Source organism: Mustelus asterias, unplaced genomic scaffold (genome assembly GCF_964213995.1).
Source record: "Mustelus asterias unplaced genomic scaffold, sMusAst1.hap1.1 HAP1_SCAFFOLD_787, whole genome shotgun sequence".
NCBI lineage: Eukaryota > Metazoa > Chordata > Chondrichthyes > Carcharhiniformes > Triakidae > Mustelus > Mustelus asterias.
In genome coordinates, this window is record NW_027590734.1 from 171,059 (window position 1) to 191,400 (window position 20,342).

Genomic DNA, 20,342 nt, shown 5'->3' on the forward strand with positions numbered 1-20,342 from the left:
TTAACGCTGTTGTTGATTTTCCCAAACCTTTTAATGTTCAAAGTGTGAGGACCCACAATGTCTTCCTTTCTACTAAGGATCTTTTCTCAATGTTCTGGACAAAATAAAGTTCTGATCCGTCACCAATTTTCTTTTTGTAATGTCCTAACTATATTAGGGTTTGTTAATTTTAAAGAAAAAGAAATGATGTGGTTTGCACACGTAGATGCAGCCTAACAAGTTTACTGAGAGACGCTCTCTGCACAGGACAGAAACTGAAACTAAGACAGAAGCCTGTGAAGCAGCCGAATGACATCACCATCAAATCATGTGACCAGCTCTTAAAGCAATCATACAACTAATTAAATATGCAACCTTTACCATCACCGAATCACATCCTGGGGGTTACCATTGACCAGAAACTGAACTGGATTAGCCATATAAATACTGTGGCTACAACAGTAAGTCAGAGGCTGGGAATCCTGCAATGAGTAACTCACCTCCTGACTCCACGCAAAGCCTGTCCACCATCTTCAAGATACTAGTCAGGAGTGTGATGGAATACTCCCCACTTGCCTGGATGGGTGCAGCTCCAACAACACTCAAGAAGCTCAACACCATCCAGGACAAAGTAACCCACTTGATTTGACACCCCATCCACAAATATTCACTCCCTCCACCGTCAATGCTCAGTAGCAGCAGTGTGTACCATCTACAAGATGCATTGTAGCAATTCACCAAGTCTCCACCGTCAGCATCATCAAAACCCCTGACCCCTACCACCTAGAAGGATAGGAGCGCAGATACATGGCAGCACCACAACCCGCAAGTCCCCCTCCAGGCCACTCACCATCCCGACTAGCTGAAATATCACCATTTATTCACTGTCAATGGGTCAAAATCCTGGAACTCCCTAACAGCACCGTGGTTGTACCTACACCACATGGACTGTAGAGGTTCAAGATGAGATTCACCATCACCTTCTGAAGGGCAATTAGGGAGGGCAACAAATGGGCGGCACGGTAGCACAGTGGTTAGCACTGCTGCTTCACAGCTCCAGGGTCCCGGGTTCGATTCCCGGCTCGGGTCACTGTCTGTGTGGAGTTTGCACATTCTCCTTGTGTCTGCGTGGGTTTCCTCCGGGTGCTCCGGTTTCCTCCCACAGTCCAAAGATGTGCGGGTTAGGTTGATTGGCCAGGTTAAAAATTGCCCCTTAGAGTCCTGGGATGTGTAGGTTAGAGGGATTAGCGGGTAAATATGTGGGGGTAGGGCCTGGGTGGGATTGTGGTCGGTGCAGACTCGATGGGCCGAATGGCCTCCTTCTGCACTGTAGGGTTTCTATGATTTCTATGATTTCTATGAAATGCTGGCCTAGCTAGTCACACCTACATCTTATGAAATCATAAAAAAACTACCATGGCTCTCTCTTTTGTTCAGAGTGGTGGGGTGGTGGTGGAGGTGGTTTTGCTGTGTCTTGTTTTGCTATCCACGTCCACAGGTCAGTGAGGGCAGGAGTAGACCAAAGCTGGAGAGCTGTCATATAGCAGCCCCACATCGAGTCAACACGCCCATGTGATATCACAGCTAAGTGTTTAGTAGGTAAGTATTTCTCTCTGCTACCTTTTTGGACTTCCTTTACATAGAAACACACATAGAAAATAGAAGCAAGAGTAGGCCATTTGGCCCTTCGAGCCTGCTCTGCTTTCATTATGATCATGGCTGATCATCAAATTCAATACCCTGATCCTGCCTTCCCCCAATATCCCTTAGCCCCAAGAGCTATATCTAATTTCTTCTTGAAATCACACAATGTTTTGACCTCAACTACTTTCTGTGGTAGTGAATTCCATACATTCACCACCCTCTGGGTGAAGAAATTTCTCCTCACCTCAGTCCTAAAGGTTTACCCCCTTTTCCTCAAACTAAGACTCCGAACTTTGGACTCACCCACCATTCAGAACATTCTTTCTGAATTTGCCCTGTCTAATCCTGTTGGAATTTTAAAGTTTCTATGAGATCCTCTCTCACTCTTCTAAACTCCAGTGAATATAATCCTAGCCTACTTGGTCACTCCTCATATGACAGATCTGCCATCCCAACAATCAGCCTGATAAACCTTTGCTGCACTCCCTCTATAGCAAGGACATCCTCCTCAGATAAGGACACCAAAACTGCACACAATACTCCATGTGTGGCCTCACCAACGCCCTGTACAATTGCAGTAAAACATCCTTTTCCCTATACGCAAATCCTCTCGCTATGAAGACCAACATACCATTTGCCTTCTTTCTGCCTGCTAAACCTGCGCGCTTACTTGCAGTGACGGATGCATCAGGACTCCAAGGTCTCGTTGAGTATCCACCTCTCTCAGTTTATACCCATTCAAGTAATAATCTGCCTTCTTATTATTGCTATTGAAGTGGATAACCTCCCATTTATCCACATTATACTGCATCTGCCCACACACTCAGCCAATCCAAATCACGCTGAAGCATCTCTGCATCCTCCTCACAGCTCACCCTCCCACCCAACTTTGTATCATATCCTACATTTAATTCCCGCCTCCAGATCATTAATATATAATGTGAAATGTTGGGGTCCTCGCACAGATCCCTACGGAACCCATTAGTCACTGCCTGCCAATCGGAAAAAGACCCGTTTATGCCAACTCTTTACTTCCTGTCTGCTAACCAGCTTTCTATCCACCTTGTAACACTATCTGGAAACACATGCACTTTAACTTTACATAGTAATCTGCTGTGTGAGACTTTGTAGAAAGCATTCTGATAGTTTCAATAAACCACATGCACTGGTTCCTCCTGGTCAACTCTATTAGTTACATCCCCAAAGAATTCCAGTAGATTTGTCAAGCATGATTTCCCCTTTGTAAATCCATGCAGACTTTGTCTGATTATACCACTGCTTTCCAAATGCTTTGCTATGAAATCCTTGAATTCCCCAGTACCGACTTTAGGCTCACTGGTCTATAGTTCTCTGTTTTCTCTCTACCTCCCATTTTGAATAGCGGACTTACGTTAGTTACCCTCCAATCTGTAGGAACCAGTCCAGCGTCTAAAGAATTTTGGAAAATAACCACCAATGGATCTACTATTTCCAGGGCCACTTCCTTAGGTACTCTGGGATGAAGATTATCAGACCTGGAGATTTATCCATCTTCAATCCCATCAATTTCCCCCAAACCATTTCTTTTCTAATACTGATTTCCTTCAGCTCTTCACTAAAACTTGTGTTTCCCCGAATTTCCAGTGCATTATTCCTGTTTTCCTTCTTGATTATAGAAACGAATTATAAATTGATTTCCTCTGCCATTTCTTTAGTCCCTGTTATGAATTCCACCAAAGGGCCTACATTTGTTTTTGTCAATGTTTTTCTCTTTACATACCTATGGAAACTTCTATAGTCAGTTTTCATGTTCCCCGCTAGCTTACTTTCATACTCTATCTTCCCTTTCTTAATCAATCCCTTGGTCCGCCTTTGCTGAATTTTAAACTGCTCCCAATCCTCAGAGCTATTATCTTTTCTTGCCAATTTGTCTTTGAATCTGATACTATCTAATTTCCCTCGAACCTCTATTGCCAGTCCAATGTCCTTCCTTTCAGTAATGTTTCCCAGTCCATCTCCCATAGCCAACTCATACCCCATACCATCATAGTTACCTCCATTGAGATTCAGGACCCAGGTCTCAGAATCAACTATGTCATTATCCATTTCGATAAAGAATTCTACCATATTATGGTCACTCATCCCCAAGGGTTTTCTCACAACTAGATTGTCAACTAATCTTTTCTCATTGCACAATACCTAGTCCAAGATGGTTTGCTCCCTTGTTAGTTCCTCAATGTATCGCTCCAGAAAACCATCCCATATATACTCTAGAAATTCCTCCTCTATCGTACTGTGGCTAATTTGACTCTCCCAATCAATATGCAGATTAAAGTCACTCATAATCACAGATGTTCCTTTGACACATGCATCACTGATTTCCTGTCTAATGCTATTCCCAAAATTACCACTACTGGTCTGTTTATCACTGCCACAAATGTTTTTTGCCCTTTGGTGTTCCTTAACTTGACCCATACAGATTCCACATTGTCTTTGCTAACGTTTTTCCACAATATCATATCAACACCTTCTTTAATCAACAATGCAACTCCACCACCTTTTCCTTTCTGGCTGTCCTTCAGAAACACTGAATAGCCCTCAATGTTTATTTCCCATCCTTGGTCACCTTGGAACCACGTATCCGTAATGCCAACTATATCATACCATCATATTTATGATAACTATATCGTACCATCTGCACTACTAATTCATCCATTTTGTTTTGAATCCTCCAAGCGTTCAGGTACAAAACCTTAAGCAAAGCCCTTTTAACATTTCTTGTCCCGTTCCTATTACCTTTTACTGTGTCCTTATCTGACTCTGGCTTTTAATTTCTCTGCCTATCATTTTCCTTATTCCCCTTACTGTCCTTTCCTCTTGTTCTTGATTCCCCCTGCATCAGTCCCGGTGCTGCCCAGGTGTAACCCATTCAGTTTATACAGGTCCCACCTCCCCCAGAACCAGTCCCAATGCCCCAATAATCTGAAACGTTCACACAGTCTTTTCAGCCACATATTCATCCTATGTATCTTGCTGTTTCTACTCTGACTAGCACATGGCAAAGGTAGTAATCCTGAGAACACTACCTCTGAGGTCCTACTTTTTAATTTGCTTCCTAACTCACTATATTCTGCTTTTAGGACCTCACACCTTTGTTGACCTATATCATTTGTACCAATATGTACCAGAACCATTGGCTCTTTGCCCTTCCCCTTCAGAATGCCCTGCAACTGTTCCGAGACATCTGTGACCCCAGCACCAGGGAGGCAACTTACCATCCTAGAGTCTTATTTGTGGCTGCAGCCACATCTATCTATTCCCCTCAATTGAATCCACAATGACGATTGCATTTCTATTCCTTTTACCCCTTCCCTGTGCAGTAGAGACAACCGTGATGCTACAAATTTGGCTGCTGCTGTTATCCCCTGAGAGCTGCTGTCATCCCCTGAGAGGCCATTCTCCTCAACAGTATCCAAAGTGGTCGATCTGTTTTGCAGGCGAATAGTCACAGGAGATTCTGGAGGCACTGTCTGCCTAGCTCTCTTGCTCTGCCTGGTGGTCACCCATTCACCGTAAGGAGTCTAACAACACCAGGTTAAAGTCCAACAGGTTTATTTGGTAGCAAACGCCACTAGCTTTCGGAGCGCTGCTCCTTCGTCAGGTGAGTGGGAGATCCAACAGGTTTATTTGGTAGCACCTGATGAAGGGGCAGTGCTCCGAAAGCTCGTGCTACCAAATAAACCTGTTAGACTTAAACTGGTGTTGTGAGACTTCTTACTGTGCTTCTTTTTCCCTGTGTGGATGAGAGTGGGGGCTGTAGGGAAAATGATCAAACTGATCCCAGCACCGTGATACAGGGAGCCACTCAAGAGAGGGGGTGGGGTGGGGAAGAGAAAAGTAGTGATAGTCAGGGGTGGCACAGTTAGGGGAATAGACACTGTTCTCTGTAGGAAGGTTTGAGAGTCCCACAGGCTGTGTTGCCTGCCTGGTGCCAGGGTTTGGGACATCTGCTCCAGGTGGAAGGGGAACTTGCAGTGGGAGGGGAAGGATCCCATTGCCGTGGGAGAATGAGAAAGAGAGAGAGTTTGAGAAGCTTTGCACTAAATTAAACAACAGAATCTCCAAGGTTATAAACTCTGGATTATTACCTGAGCCGCGTGCAAACTGGCATCGGGTGCAGAAAATTAGAGATGAAATCAGGGCTCCGAGACTGGTGTGGGGGAAGTGGGTTTCGGTTCGTGGGGCACTGGTATCAGTACTGGGGAAAGTGGGGGCTGTACCGTTGGGACGGCCTATAACTGAACCATGCTGGGACCAGTGTTCCTGTAAACCACATCACTCGGGAAATAGAGAGGGCTTTAAACTAAGTATAGGGGGGATGGTTCTGGAGAGGGGATAGGTAGGCTTACAAAGCAAAAGGATATGGCAGCATTACAAGGCAGCTATTTAGACAATGATAGCCAGAGTGTGACGGGAAGATACAGAGTGCACAAACATTAAAAACAGCAACAAATAGGGTCAAAGGGGAAATCATGGCAAGGCAAAATTAATGACTCTTTACTTAAATGCACTTAGTATTCGGTGTAAATTGGGTCAATGGGCATGATGTTATTGCCATTACAGAGACATGGTTACAAGGAGATCAAAACTAGGAACTGAATAATCAGTGTTGCCACAGAATTCCTACAGTGCAGAAGGAGCCCATGGGATCCACAGCAAATTGGTAAATAGATCCAAAATGGGCTTGTTAATGGATGACAAAGGCTGATGCTGTCGGGCTGCTTTTGTGATTGGAAGCCTATGATCTGTGATGTATCACAGCAATCAGTACTGGGACCCTTGCTGTTCACTATGTACATTAACTACTTGGGATGTGAATATAGAAGGGATAATTAGTACGTTTGCAGAAGACATGATAATTGGTGTTGTTGTTGACAGTGAGGAGGATAGTCTGAGGCTTCAGACTAATATTGATCAGCTGGGAAGTTGGGCAGAGCAATGCCAGATGGAATTTAATCCTGGTAAGTGTGAGGTGATGCCTTTTGGGAGGTCTAATCATAGAATCACAGTCATAGTGCATTGGAAGATCAGAGCGCATGCGCAATTGTGCTGTGTAGCAGCGTGCAGCCAGTTTCCTGGCATGACTCCACCCACTCCTCTTATTGGCAAGAATTACATTTTGCTTCATTTTTTTTTTAAGTGCCATAAGATTGCGCCTGTGAGCTCGCCCGAGCAATGGGTCTGATTCTATACTGCATCACCCACATCAAACACTCACACACTGCGCTCACCATTTTCTTCCATTTCATTCTTCGGTTCTGGTACCAGGTTTTCACTTGTAGCTGAGTTAATCCCAGTGACTGTGCAAGATCCAACCTGAGAAAATGCACAAAGCAAATTCAGTAGAGTACGCAGTGAGGGGGCAAGTGGAGTAGTGAGACCTTGCTGTGTGCAAACTGATTGGTTTATTTGCCTCTATAGCAATCATGTTTACACAGAATTTGAAACAGGACATTCTGCACAAATAGTCTCGGCTGGTGTTTACACTCCACACAAACCTCTTCCCATCTAACTTCCTCCAACACCATCAATATTCTGTGCTATTCATTTCTCTCGTTCATCCAGCTTCCCGTTAAACTATCCACGTTACCTGCCTCAAATATTCCACATGCTGGCAAATTCCACATTACAACCGCTGAGTGAAGCACTATCTCCTGACTTCTCTTTGGATTTATTGGTGACTTTCACATCTGTGCTGCCTCATTTTGGACACCTCCACGAGCAGACCTACTCAGGTCACCCCCCTACCTTCAATCTTCTAAAAAAAGCCCTGTTTAACCTTTCCTGTTGACTATAATGCCTCTGTTTGTGTATTTTTCCATTTTCTGCATTGCTGCTGTATCCTCTTAATAACTGGGAGCCCTGAATTGTACAGAATACTCCAACATGCCATACAGCTTTAATCTAATTTTATCTGCTTTTCACTTGCAGAATTCTACAGGTGAACTCCAGTGCTTAATTTACTCAATTGTTTTTGCATTTATTAACCTATTGCACTACTTTTTGAGTTTTGTGTCCCTTTTCCTCTTGTTGTACCTCCAGCCAACTTAAATTTAGTTTCCAAACAGTGTGTGAACTCCAACCACAATATACCACCGTGCACTAAATGAATTTCAAAGTATTTATTAGTATTAACAACATCCGTTAAGTTAGCGTCACTGCACCTTTTGAAATTATAGAACCATAGAAAATTACAGCTCAGAAACAGGCCTTTTGGCCCTTCTTGTCTGTGCCGAACCATTTTATGCCTAGTCCCACTGACCTGCACTTGGACCATATCCCTCCACACCCCTCTCATCCATGAACCCGTCCAAGTTTTTCTTAAATGTTAAAAGTGATCCCGCATTTACCACTTTATCCGGCAGCTCATTCCACACTCCCACCACTCTCTGCGTGAAGAAGCCCCCCCTAATATTCCCTTTAAACTTTTCTCCTTTCACCCTTAACCCATGCCCTCTGGTTTTTTTCTCCCCTAGCCTCAGCGGAAAAAGCCTGCTTGCACTCACTCTATCTATACCCATCAAAATCTTATACACCTCTATCAAATCTCTTTCAACTAAAGTATTTATGTAAATTGTGATTCCAGCACTGATCCCCAAGAAACTTCCTAACTTTCACCAGACTGAGTAACAAGCCTTAACTCCTTACTGTGTGTGTGTTTTGGACCCATTCTGCGAGCTGCCTGAATCCACGTGTTCTGACCTTAATGATGAGTCATCTATGCTGTACTTTATCAAAGACTGTTTGAAAGTCTGTCTACTTTGCAGTGACAATATTCCTGGTGTCTGCTCTCCTATTTCTTCCAAAGAGTTTTTGTGTAGATTACTTTATTGCATTTTCAGTTTCTAAATGTTTTGTTTTAATTAAATTGTAGTAAACATTCCAGTATCTTTGCTTGCACTGACACTAAACTAACTGGTCTATAAATCCCTAGGTTGGCACTATTTCATTAGTAAGTATGTGAATTACATTCCCTGTCGACCAGTCCTCTGGCACTGTTCTCTTTTCCAGTGATTTTTTATAAAGTGTAATGGTGCCTCTGCTATTTTGTCCCTGAATTATTTTGATATTCACAGTTACAATTCACCCAGTCCAGGGGGGTGTTCGTCTGCATCCATGTGTGACCCTAACTTGATTCTTCTCGTTAGTTTTCCGTCTGTACAATATTTTATATTTCTCATCATAACCTTTGATAATTTATGTTGTAATTCTCCTTTGCTTTCCTGATTATAATTTGGATTTTTACTGATCTCTCCACATTCACTATTATTATCATCTCCTTTGCTAAATGTTTACCTTTAGTTTCAACTTTCTATTTATTTACCTGTGGTGCATCATTGCTTGCAAATTGACTTTGGATTTCTAGAGGGATGTATTTCTCCTAAACTCTCTTACTCACTGTTTTTTAAAATATTTCCCATTGTTGTTTCTTTTACCTGGAGTTTACCTTCCATCCTTCCATTCTCATCCCTTCATTCATTCATTAATTGGTTATAAAGTACGTTGGGATGACACAAGCTGCGAAACAAATGTAAGTTGTTTTCTTTGGGTCAGGGAGGGACTCACTGGGGGGACTCGCTGGGGGGATTCACTGGGGGGACTCGCTGGGGGGGTCTCGCTGGAGGGACTCGCTGGAGGGAATCGCTGGGGGGACTCGCTGGAGGGGACTCGCTGGAGGGGACTCGCTGGAGGGACTCACTCACTCTTTACAGATGATGGAGAAACTTCAGTAGAAAGTGCAGCAAAGTCAGAGTGCCTTGTTTGTGTCTCCACACTGGGAGCAAGGTGGCTCAAACAAGAGAGTTCCGTGTCCAATACCAAAGGTTAAGGGAATAAATTAAAGGGGCCACGTGATGACTATAACAGAGCGTGCCAGTCTGTTCCTGGTTCCACAATTACAGAGGCTGCATTCTGAAATCAGGAAACTCTGTTCACTCGAGGCTTCACATGCCTGTTTCTCCTGCAACTCATCAGCACGACCACTAGAATCTACAATTATAGTTCCATCGGTATTTGGAAAAGTGAGTCACTAAGCAATGGTACAACAAATGGAGTGGCACGGTAGCACAGTGGTTAGCACTGCTTCCTCACAGCGCCAGGGACCTGAGTTCGATTCCTAGCTTGGGTCACTGTCTGTGTGGAGTTTGAACATTCTCCCCATGTCTGCGTGGGTTTCCTCCGGGTGCTCCGGTTTCCTCCCACAGTCCAAAGATGTGCGGGTTAGGTTGATTGGTCATGCTAAATTGCCCCAGGTTTTGGAGGGATTAGCAGGGTAAATACATGGGGTTATGGGGATAGGGTGGGATTATTGTTGGCGCGGGCTCAATGGGCCAAATGGCCTCCTGCTGTACTGTAGGGATTCTATGATTCTATGAAATTCTAGCTGCATATTCATCCACTCGCACACAGACTCACTGATGTGTGAACACACATGCAAGCATGGCTCACACGCACACATACTCACACAGATATACACATGCATATCGGAATATAAAGTGGGCACTTGAACATTGCTTTGCTGCTCTTCAAACTTTTAACATCACAATGCCACTATAGTTTTGAAAAGCAACGCAGTATATTGAGACAGATTCACAGCCAAACAGAAGGAAACTAAGGGCAGAATATAGAGAGTACAGCCAGTGTTTGGGTTTTGAAAATGCAACATTTCTAACTGAACTGTGTGGCTTTCCATAGTCATGTGACTCTGCCCTGAGGTAAGAACTGTAGGCTGCCATTTCTGCCCACTTCAATAAAGTCTCTCACTGAGACGTATCACTGATGAAGACTGTTGTCGTTCTATGTGAAACATGGTGTAGAAAGTAGAGGGAAAATAGATTTTTAAAACCTGGAAATGATTCAGTGAAGACACTGAGAACCCAGGAACACAGGTTCAACTCTGCAAAAAAAAGGTCAAAAGAAAAGCTGCAAGTAAAATACTGGTTACAGCTCAGAAAGGCACATGGCAAAGTTCAAAGCTGCAGACAGCTACTGCAAACGGACAAAGGAAAGGCAGACACAATAGGACAAAAGGAATGCAAATGAATGATGCAAGTCAATAACTGAGGGAGTACAAATGGCTGCAGTCAATTTTCCACTTCTACCCCAGTAAAAATAGAAATCATAGAAACCCTACAGTACAGAAAGAGGCCATTCGGCCCATCGAGTCTGCACCAACCACAATCCCACCCAGGCCCTACCCCCACATATTTACCTACTAATCCCTCTAACCTATGCATCTCAGGACACTAAGGGGCAATTTTTAGCATGGCCAATCAACCTAACCCGCACATCTTTGGACTGTGGGAGGAAACCGGAGCACCCGGAGGAAACCCACGCAGACACGAGGAGAATGTGCAAACTCCACACAGACAGTGACCCGAGCCGGGAATCGAACCCAGGTCCCTGGAGCTGTGAAGCAGCAGTGCTAACCACTGTGCTACCGTGCCGCCCCGGTAGCACAGTGGTGATATGTGGCAAAACCAGCAGATTTTCTACTTGTGGCAAAATTATGAGATTGCAACAGATTTAATTAACAAGCCTGAACTAATGAGTAGCCACACTTTTAACATTGCTGGGAAGGACTGCTGCAAAATGCATATCACTCAAAATCTAACTGATGATCAGAGAAAACAGACGGCACATTTTGAACCCAGAGTGAATGTTACATATGAATGATATGTATCCAACTCTAGAGTTCTGGGTGAAAATGAGACCATTGAACATTACATAACTACAGTAACGATGGCAGAATCCTGTGAGTTTGGACAGCTGAAGGGTGAGCTGATTAAAGATAAGTGTGAGAGACCCCCTCAGTGAGAGCAAGCCTACTAAATGGTGTAAAGAACGTGACAGATATGTCAAAATGCAGAAATTGTGAAACAGCTGGCACGTATACACATGGCAGAGCAGACCAGGTGACAGAGTACGCAGAGAGATAGTCCAAGCTGAAAGAGTGGAGCAACCAGAGACAAAGGGCAGGACGCAAATACTGCAGGGACAGCATGCACAGGGAAAGGGAGATTGTGCAACAGTGTTTTAACTTCACACACAAATGTTTGGTGACAAAAAGGAAAACAAGCCACATGGAGAGAAGGAGAGAGGCAGACAATTGCAGCTGCTTTATTTATGTCGAGGATTTCCCATTTTAAAAAATTACTGGATGAGATTTGTTTCCCTCCACGTCGCGTGTTTCACACTGATGTTCCATTCATCACTGGCGGCACCTTCTGGTCCTGCCGTTGTCAATGGAATTTCCCACTGAATCCACCCCACGTTGCCGGGAAACCCAAGGCGGTGGAGCACCATTGGCGGTTTGCCAAAAAGTTCCAACTAATCTTTCTTTTTCCTTCTAAAACCCTCCTGTGGGAATGGTTTTTCAAGTTCACCACCGCTAGAATAACAATAACCAAATAAAGTTAAACTCTTCCCAGTGGTTTCCTTTCTCGCTTATATTCGTTCAATCAATTGTTTTGGGAGTAAAGTAGAGAGTAGAGAGAGCTGGGGGAAAGGGAATCCTGCTTTCTTCTCTTCCCCTTAAGTTTCTCTTTAAAGGTTTGTGCTCTCGGAAGTTTCTGTCTGTCTGAGCGAGAGGAGGTGGATGGTGCGCTGGGTGACATCATAGAAATCATAGAAACCCTACAGTGCAGAAGGAGGCCATTCGGCCCATCGAGTCTGCACCGACCACAATCCCACCCAGGCCCTACCCGCTAATCCCTTTTTTTTTTACCCGCTAATTTACCCGCTAATCCCTCTAACCTACGCATCCCAGGACTCTAAGGGGCAATTTTTAACCTGGCCAATCAACCTAACCCGCACATCTTTGGACTGTGGGAGGAAACCGGAGCACCCGGAGGAAACCCACGCAGACACGAGGAGAATGTGCAAACTCCACACAGACAGTGACCCGAGCCGGGAATCGAACCCAGGACCCTGGAGCTGTGAAGCAGCAGTGCTACCGTGCCGCATGAATGAAGGAAAACTGCCGCTTGGTGTTGGATCTTGGCAACCTACCCAGCACCAGGTCTCATTTCATGAACAGCTTTTAAAGGAGGCATGGAGCAAGTTTGCAAAATCCTGCTTCATGAACAGTTTCAGCAAAATTCGCCCAAAAATCTCTCAGTGTTGTCCCCAGCAGGAAACCCGGTGAGATTTGGGGTGATTCATTTCCCAGTTCAAACACACTTAGAGATGTTTTTCGGAGTGGAGACATGAAGCTGCCAGCAACACCAGCTGCTCCGAGGTCAGAGTGCCCTCTCTGAAGTTTGAGTTTTAAAGTTTATTTATTAATGTCACAAGTAGGCTTACATTAACACTGCGCTGAAGTTACTGTGAAAATCCCCTAGTCACCGCACCCCGGCGTCTGTTCGGGTACACTGAGGGAGAATTTAGCACGGCCAATGCATCTAACCAGCACGTCTTTCGGACTGTGGGAGGAAACCAGAGAATCTGGAGGAAACCCACGCAGACACGAGGAGAATGTGCAAACTCTGCACAGTCAGTGACCCAAGCTGGGAATCGTACCGGAGCCCCAGGCACTGTGAGGCAGCAGTGCTAACCACTGTGCCATGGTGCCATCCATAAAGTTAAGTTGAAGGACCCCCACCCCCCAGACATCCTAACCCCCTGCAGAAATGGGGAACACCCACAAGCCTTGACCCCGGAGGGGTAACCTCCCCTTCATGACCAGGTCACCCACTTCACCTCATGGCCTCCCCCATCGTAAGTGAGCAGAACCCTGCTATGAGGTCACCTAACACCTGCCCTTTCAGGCACCCTTCAGGATCCATCCCTTGCCAATGCCACCCTAGCAGTGCCCAGATTGCTGGGGGAAATGTCAGGGCACTGCCCAGCTGCGCCTCCGGCCACCCGGGGGCTTCAATGGTCTCCGGCCCCCCCATTGTGGCCATCATGACCGGACTCCGTTTATTGAGATTAGCAGTGACTTGCGACCAGTTCCCACTGCTCCTGAGGGTTAGAGTTTTGCAGGATCCGGGAGAATCCAGTTTAAGCCGACTCTGCGAGTTTAAACGATTATTTACATATGCTGATCTGGATAACGCGCTCGCTAGGTCTGAACCAAATTCAGTCAGGACACGGGGGGTAGTGCTCGCCGTCATCCGAGAGAACCTTCCGAAATAAATAATGGCCAGAATTCTCCAACCTCGCCCGCAGCTGGGATTCTCCGGTCCCGCTGCAGTGAATGGGTGAATGGTGATTTAGCTGAGCGTCAAATTCTCCATTTTCGCTGGCAGCGGTAGCGAGGTGTATGAGTTCGGAGAATTTAGGCCATTATTTTGACTCCAACATTACGTGCTGTGAAAGGTTAATCATGGCACGAATCAGTTCCAGCCTCCCAGACTGCCTGGATCCACTACAGTTCACCTATAACTGCAACAGGTCCACCGCAGACGCCATCTCCCTGGCCCTGCACTCAACCCTGGAACACCGAGATAACAAAGACACCTATGGCAGGCTCCTATTTGTTGACTACAGCTCAGCCTTCAACACCATTATTCCCACGAAACTCATCTCCAAACTCCATGACCTGCGCCTCCGCTCCTCCCTCTGCGACTGGATCCTAGACTTCCTAATCCACGGACTGCAGTCAGTAAGGATAGGCAACAATACCTTCTCCATGATCATCCTCAGCACCAGTGCTCCACAAGGCTGTGTCCTCAGCCCCTTCCTTATACACCTATGACTGTGTGGCTAAATTCCCTTCCAACTCGATTTTCAAGTTTGCTGACGACACCACCGTAGTGGGTCAGATCTCAAACAATGGCGAGACAGAGTACAGGAATGAGATAGAGAATCTGGTAAACTGGTGCGGCAACAATAATCTCTCCCTCAATGTCAACAAAATGAAGAAGATTGTCATCAACTTCCAGAAGCGTAAAGGAGAACATGCCCCAGGCTACATCAATGGGGACGAAGTAGAAAGGGTCGAGAGCTTCAAATTGTTAGGTGCCCAGATCACCACCAACCTGTCCTGGTCCCCCCATGCCGACACTATAGTTAAGAAAGCCCACCAACGCCTCTACTTTCTCAGAAGACTAAGGAAATTTGGCATGTCAGCCACAACTCTCACCGACTTCTGCAGATGCACCATAGAAAGCATTCTTTCTGGTTGTATCACAGCTTGGTCTGGCTCCTGCTCTGTCCAAGACCGCAAGAAACTACAAAGGGTCATGAATGAAACCCAGTCCATCACCCAAACCAGCCACGCATCCATTGACTCTGTCTACACTTCCCGCTGCCTCGGCAAAGCAGCCAGCATAATTAAGGACCCCACGCACCCCGGACACCTCCTTCCGTTGGGAAAAAGATACAAAAGTCTGAGATTACGTACCAACCGACTCAAGAATAGTTTCTTCCCTGCTGCCGTCAGACTTTTGAACGGACCTACCTCGCACTAAGCTGATCTTTCTTTACACCCCAGCTATGACTGCAACACTACATTCTGCACTCTCTCCTTTCCTTCTCTATGAATGGTATGCTTTGTCTGTATAGCACGCAAGAAACAATACTTTTCACTGTATACTAATACATGTGACAATAATAAATCAAATCTGTGTACCATCAGATCTTGCTACCAGACCATGGATGTCACTATTAGAATAATAGTGCGACAAAATCAAAACCTATTACTGATTCTGTGAACCATTGCAAGAAAGAGAAGGAAAGGAGTTTGAAATGTTTTTCTAAGGTGTTTGAACTGTGGTGAACAGGGATTTGAGCGATGCCTTGAAGTGGATTTCCTGGAGTTAAGTATGTCACTCAGAGCTCAGGGAAGATGTCATCGCTGAGAATGCTCTGAATACTTTCATTGTATCACTGGACCATTAGCTAAACCCACAAAAATGTTCCTCACTGTCTTGTATAGATTGGGATTAACTGTCTTGTCAGGTGTATTGCACAAACAACCATCGCTATGGAAACAATGGCAACAAACACACAACTACAACTCCTGCTCTGTTCACAGCCACACTTACACTCAACTTCCTCAATATAACTCCCGACCAGCTCTGAACGCCTATTGTAGCTCTGCTCGATATACTGATCAGCGGGGGAATATCCCCACCATGGGAATCGTAACGGGCGGGGGGACGGACCACGCAAAGGTCCGTTGACCTTGGGCGGGATTTTCCGGTTTTGGGGTGAGTGCGGTCGGAAAATCCCGCCCCAGATCCATGTGAAGCAACAAGGAGCTGTAACAGCACGTGCCCTCACTCCCCTGCACACCCTTACATTGGATTACACAGGGTATACATTGAATACAGGAGTTGGGACGTCTTGTTGAAGTTGTACAAGACATTGGTAAGGCCACACTGGGAATATTGTGTGCAGTTCTGGTCACCCTATTATAGAAAGGATATTATTAAACTAGAAAGAGTACGGAAAAGATTTACTAGGATTCTACCGGGACTTGACGGTTTTAGTTATAAGGAGAGGCTGGGTAGACTGGGACTTTTTTCTCTGTAGCGTAGGAGGCTGAGGGGTGATCTTATAGAGGTCTATAAAATAATGAGGGGCACAGATCAGCTAGATAGTCAATATCTTTTTCCAAAGGTAGAGGTGTCTAAAACTAGAGGGCATAGGTTTAAGGTGAGAGGGGAGAGATACAAAAGGGTCCAGAGGGGCAATTTTTTCAGACAGAGGGTGGTGAGTGTCTGGAACAAGCTGCCAGAGGTAGTAGTAGAGGCGGGTACAATTTTGTCTTTTAAAAAGCATTTAGACAGTTACATGGGTAAGATGGGTGTACAGGGATATGGGCCAAATGCGGGCAATTGGGACTAGCTTAGGAGTTTTAAAAAAAGGGCGGCATGGACAAGTTAGGCCGAAGGGCCTGTTTCCATGCTGTAAACATCTATGACTCTATGACTCTACAGCACAGAACCTGGCCATTTGACCCAAACAGTCCATGCTGGTGTTTATGCCTCACTCAAGCCCCCTTCATCTTTGCTCATCTAAAATGGACCATTGTAACCCCCTATTCTCCCCTTTCTCTAACCTCCCCTCAAATGTAGCTCCATGCTTCACTTCATCCACTCCTGTGGTAGCGGGTTCCATGTTGTTACCATTCTACGGGTGAAGAAGTTTCTTCTGAATTCCCAATTGTAATTTTTGGTGACTATCTCATATGCCCACAAGAGGGAACATTCTCTCTGTGTGCACCTTTCAGAACCTTTCAGAATTTTAAAGACCTCTATTTGATCAGCCCTCAGCCCAGACCCAGTCTATCGATCCTTTCCTGATATACAGACAGGAACGCTACCACTTCACCCGCCACCACTTCACCCGCCACCACTTCACCCGCTACCACTTCACCCGCCACCACTTCACCCGCCACGGAATCGGCTCGGGCAAGGGTCCGATAACGGAAATCTCTGTTGTCCTCGGGCGGGAATTTCTGGTCTTGCCCGAGCGAGGCTATAAAATCCTGCCCCTTAGACCCACAAAATGATGGTATCACCCCTGTCAATCTGCTCTCCAGTGCCTTAAGAGATTTTTGTGTGTTATGGTGACCAGAGCTGCAGAGCCTAATCAAGGTTTGATACTGATTTAGCATAACTTCCTCAATGTTATCCATGTGGAAATAAAGCCTAATGCTTGGTTCATATTCTTTATGTATTTGTACTCTGAGATCCTTTTCATCGATTCGTTGGTAAAGACAACATTTATTGCCCATTCCTAATTGCCTTTGGACTGAATGGCTCGCTAGGCTATTTCAGAGGGCAATTGAGAGTCAACCACGGTGCTGTGGTTCTGGAATCACTTGTGGACCAGACAGGTAAAGCTGAATCCCTAAAGATGAGCCAAATATGTTTTTATGACAATAGTTATCATTGTCACCATCACTGAGATTAGCTTTCAATTCCAGATTTTAGTCATTCCACCATCTGCCGTGGTGAGATCTGAACCCGTGTCTCGGGGCATTAGCCTGGACTTCTGGGTTACTAATCTAATGACATTACCACTGTGCCACCGCCTCCTCACTGTGAAACCTCTACCTCACCATGTGACCTCGTATTTACCTGGGTTAAGTTTATTTGTCCATTCTCTAAGTTTGTTCCTGTTACTTGTTTGCAGTCCTCCATATTGACTTTCCCACCAATACTGTGTCATCTGCAAATTCACTAATTGTGTTATGATTCCAAAGTTCCAATGATTGATGTGAATTGTAATCAGCACTGATCTCTGTGGACACCATTTCCCACCCTCTGCCAATCGGAATAACCACCCTTTAGTCCCACTCTCTGCTTCCTGTCTTAAACCAGCTGGCAATCCAGTCTGCCCCTTGTCCCCTGACCTTATTCATTAGTCTATTGTGAGAAGCCTTAGCCATGGCCTTTTGAACATCCAGATAACTACATTCATCATAGAATCACAGAATCCCTACAGTGCAGAAGAGGCCATTCAGCCCATCAAATCTGCACCGACTCTCTGACACAGCATCCCACATAGGCCCTCTACCCCACCCCATCCCCATAACCCCACACATTTCCCATGGCCAATCCACTACCCTGCACATCTTTGGACTGTGGGAGGAAATCGGAGCACTCGGAGGAAACCCACACAGACATGGGGAGAATGTGTCCACACAGACAGTGACCCAAGGCTGGAATTGAAGCTGGGTCCCTGGCGCTGTGAGGCAGCAGCGCTAACCACTGTGCCACCGTGCCGCCCAATTCTATGCTTTGAATCAATTCCCTAATTTATCACCATATTTCTTCCTCCACCTCCCTTTCGCTATGAGGTGGGCCAATTAGTGTGATAGACCCATTCTCTTTCCCCAAATGAAGTTTATTTTTGTTTTGGTAATAGTTGCATCCTGTTTCTCGACTGCCATTATATTATCCTGAATAATTTCATTAACTCCCTGTTTTTTAAATACGTTATACAACACAAAGTTTAATTCCCAATCCTGATTTTCCTGAATTCACTTCCAGTAAACCCTTACCATGCCTGGTCCTTTCCAACATATGATTGCCTCCAGCTCCCTGTTTTTTTTAATGGACTCTGCATCCATTGCTCTATAGACATTTTCATTCATTTTCAATAGTATTTCCTCTCACTTTGTGTTTATCTGTCTTTATAGACTCCCGTTCTGTACCTTTGCTATTCAATGTCCTCCGTCAATGTAGCTCAGTTGGCTGGGATGGCTGGGTTAGTGATGCAGAGCCCCTTGCCTGAGGTTTGGTAACCTTCAGGTTAAATCACCCACTGGTCACAGCCCATGGTCATCTGGGACTATGGTCACTTTACCTTTAATACTTGACTTATTCCTAATTTCTCCTGACCTGTTGTGTTTTACAGTTTGGCTGATTATGTTTCTCGTGGGCTCCTCTTTATCTCTTGCTATTTGAAAGCCTTTGCTACCTCCCTATTTACCCACTCTTCTTGGATGTCCATCCCATGACACGGGTTCAGGTGGAGCCGGTCCAGTCACTGCAATTCGTTCCAGTCTCAGGACTGATGTTGGTGTCCCATCGACAGGAACCCTTCATTCCAACCTCAACTATCTAGGACACATGTCTTACTGGCCATATCATCTTATTATCTGCTCCCATGTTAGCTTGCATATGGTTCAGGCACTAGGCCAGAGGCTATTACCCTCAAGGTCCTGCTTTTTTAATTGAGTCTGTTCCTGATACACTTTCAGCAGGACCTCTTCCCTCTTCTACCTAAAATGAACTACAGTAACTGAATTCACCTCTTTCTTTGCCAGGGTTCTCACCAAATGTCCTGGGATATCTGTTAACCCGACACCGGGTAGGAAACACACCCCTCAGGAATCTTGTTCTTGGTTACACTCAGGAGAATCCCCCTCCTCCTCACTCTCCCCACTGGATGACAATCCCCTCCCCCACTCCCCCTGTTGGATGACACCCCCCTCCCCCACTCCCCCCACTGATGACCCCCCCCCTCTTCTCTGATGGAGATCCCCCGCCCCCCCCCCCCCACCCCCACCACTCTCCCTGTTAGATGACCCCCCTCCCCCAGCTTCTCTGATGGAGAATTCCCTCCCCCACACTCTCCCATCTTCCCACTCACTCACCTGTCTGGGGTGGACAGATATTTCTGTTTCTGGAATTTTTTCTCCAGTCCCATGAGCTGTAACTCGGTGAAAATGGTACGACTTCTCCGAGGCCTTTTTAGCCGAGGAGCGTTCTGATCACTCTCGCACTCACTGCTGGTGCGAGTAATATTCTCCAGAGAGGCAGAATTCGAATGACTGGAGGACGAGGCTGGAGGCAGAAACTGTGGAATCCTCGCAGTGAGAGCTTGAGACAGGTGAGTCACTGAAAGCAATGGATACGAAACTCAAGGATGACCCTGCGGAAACACACGAGGATTAACATCAACGACAGTATCATGCCAAGGTATGAAAGAAACATATCTCCATATCACCCTGGCTGCTTTAAAAACATTAGATATATAATAGACAAAGACTTTACATTGATTAAAGCCGTGACTGGCTACGACTCACACAAAGGGGATTTCTAGCCTTCAGAAAAACCCACAGCAACCCCATTATCTCTAAAGAGGAGCTAACGCCCTCTGACTGCAGAATTAAATTCCAAGAAATGCACAAAGGCCCTTTACATTTCTGAGGCAAAGCCTGACCAATGGAGATGATCGAATTGTGCGGACAAAGGACCCTGAAACCTCTGGTAAAT

The 20,342-nt window shown here is 45.5% G+C and overlaps 1 protein-coding gene across 1 annotated transcript in view; it reads right to left on the reverse strand.

Annotated features, from left to right (window-relative positions):
• Nucleotides 1-19,999, reverse strand: part of LOC144487443 (homeobox protein BarH-like 2) — a 33,951-nt gene extending 13,952 nt beyond the window's left edge. The window contains exons 1-2 of the mRNA XM_078205519.1: nt 19,721-19,999; nt 6,894-6,978 (exon numbers count right to left, since the gene is read on the reverse strand). Of these exons, the coding sequence (XP_078061645.1) occupies nt 6,894-6,978; nt 19,721-19,773 (138 nt within the window). The 5' untranslated portion in view covers nt 19,774-19,999. The remainder of the gene's footprint in view (nt 1-6,893; nt 6,979-19,720) is intronic.
• Nucleotides 20,000-20,342: the final 343 nt, after the last annotated feature.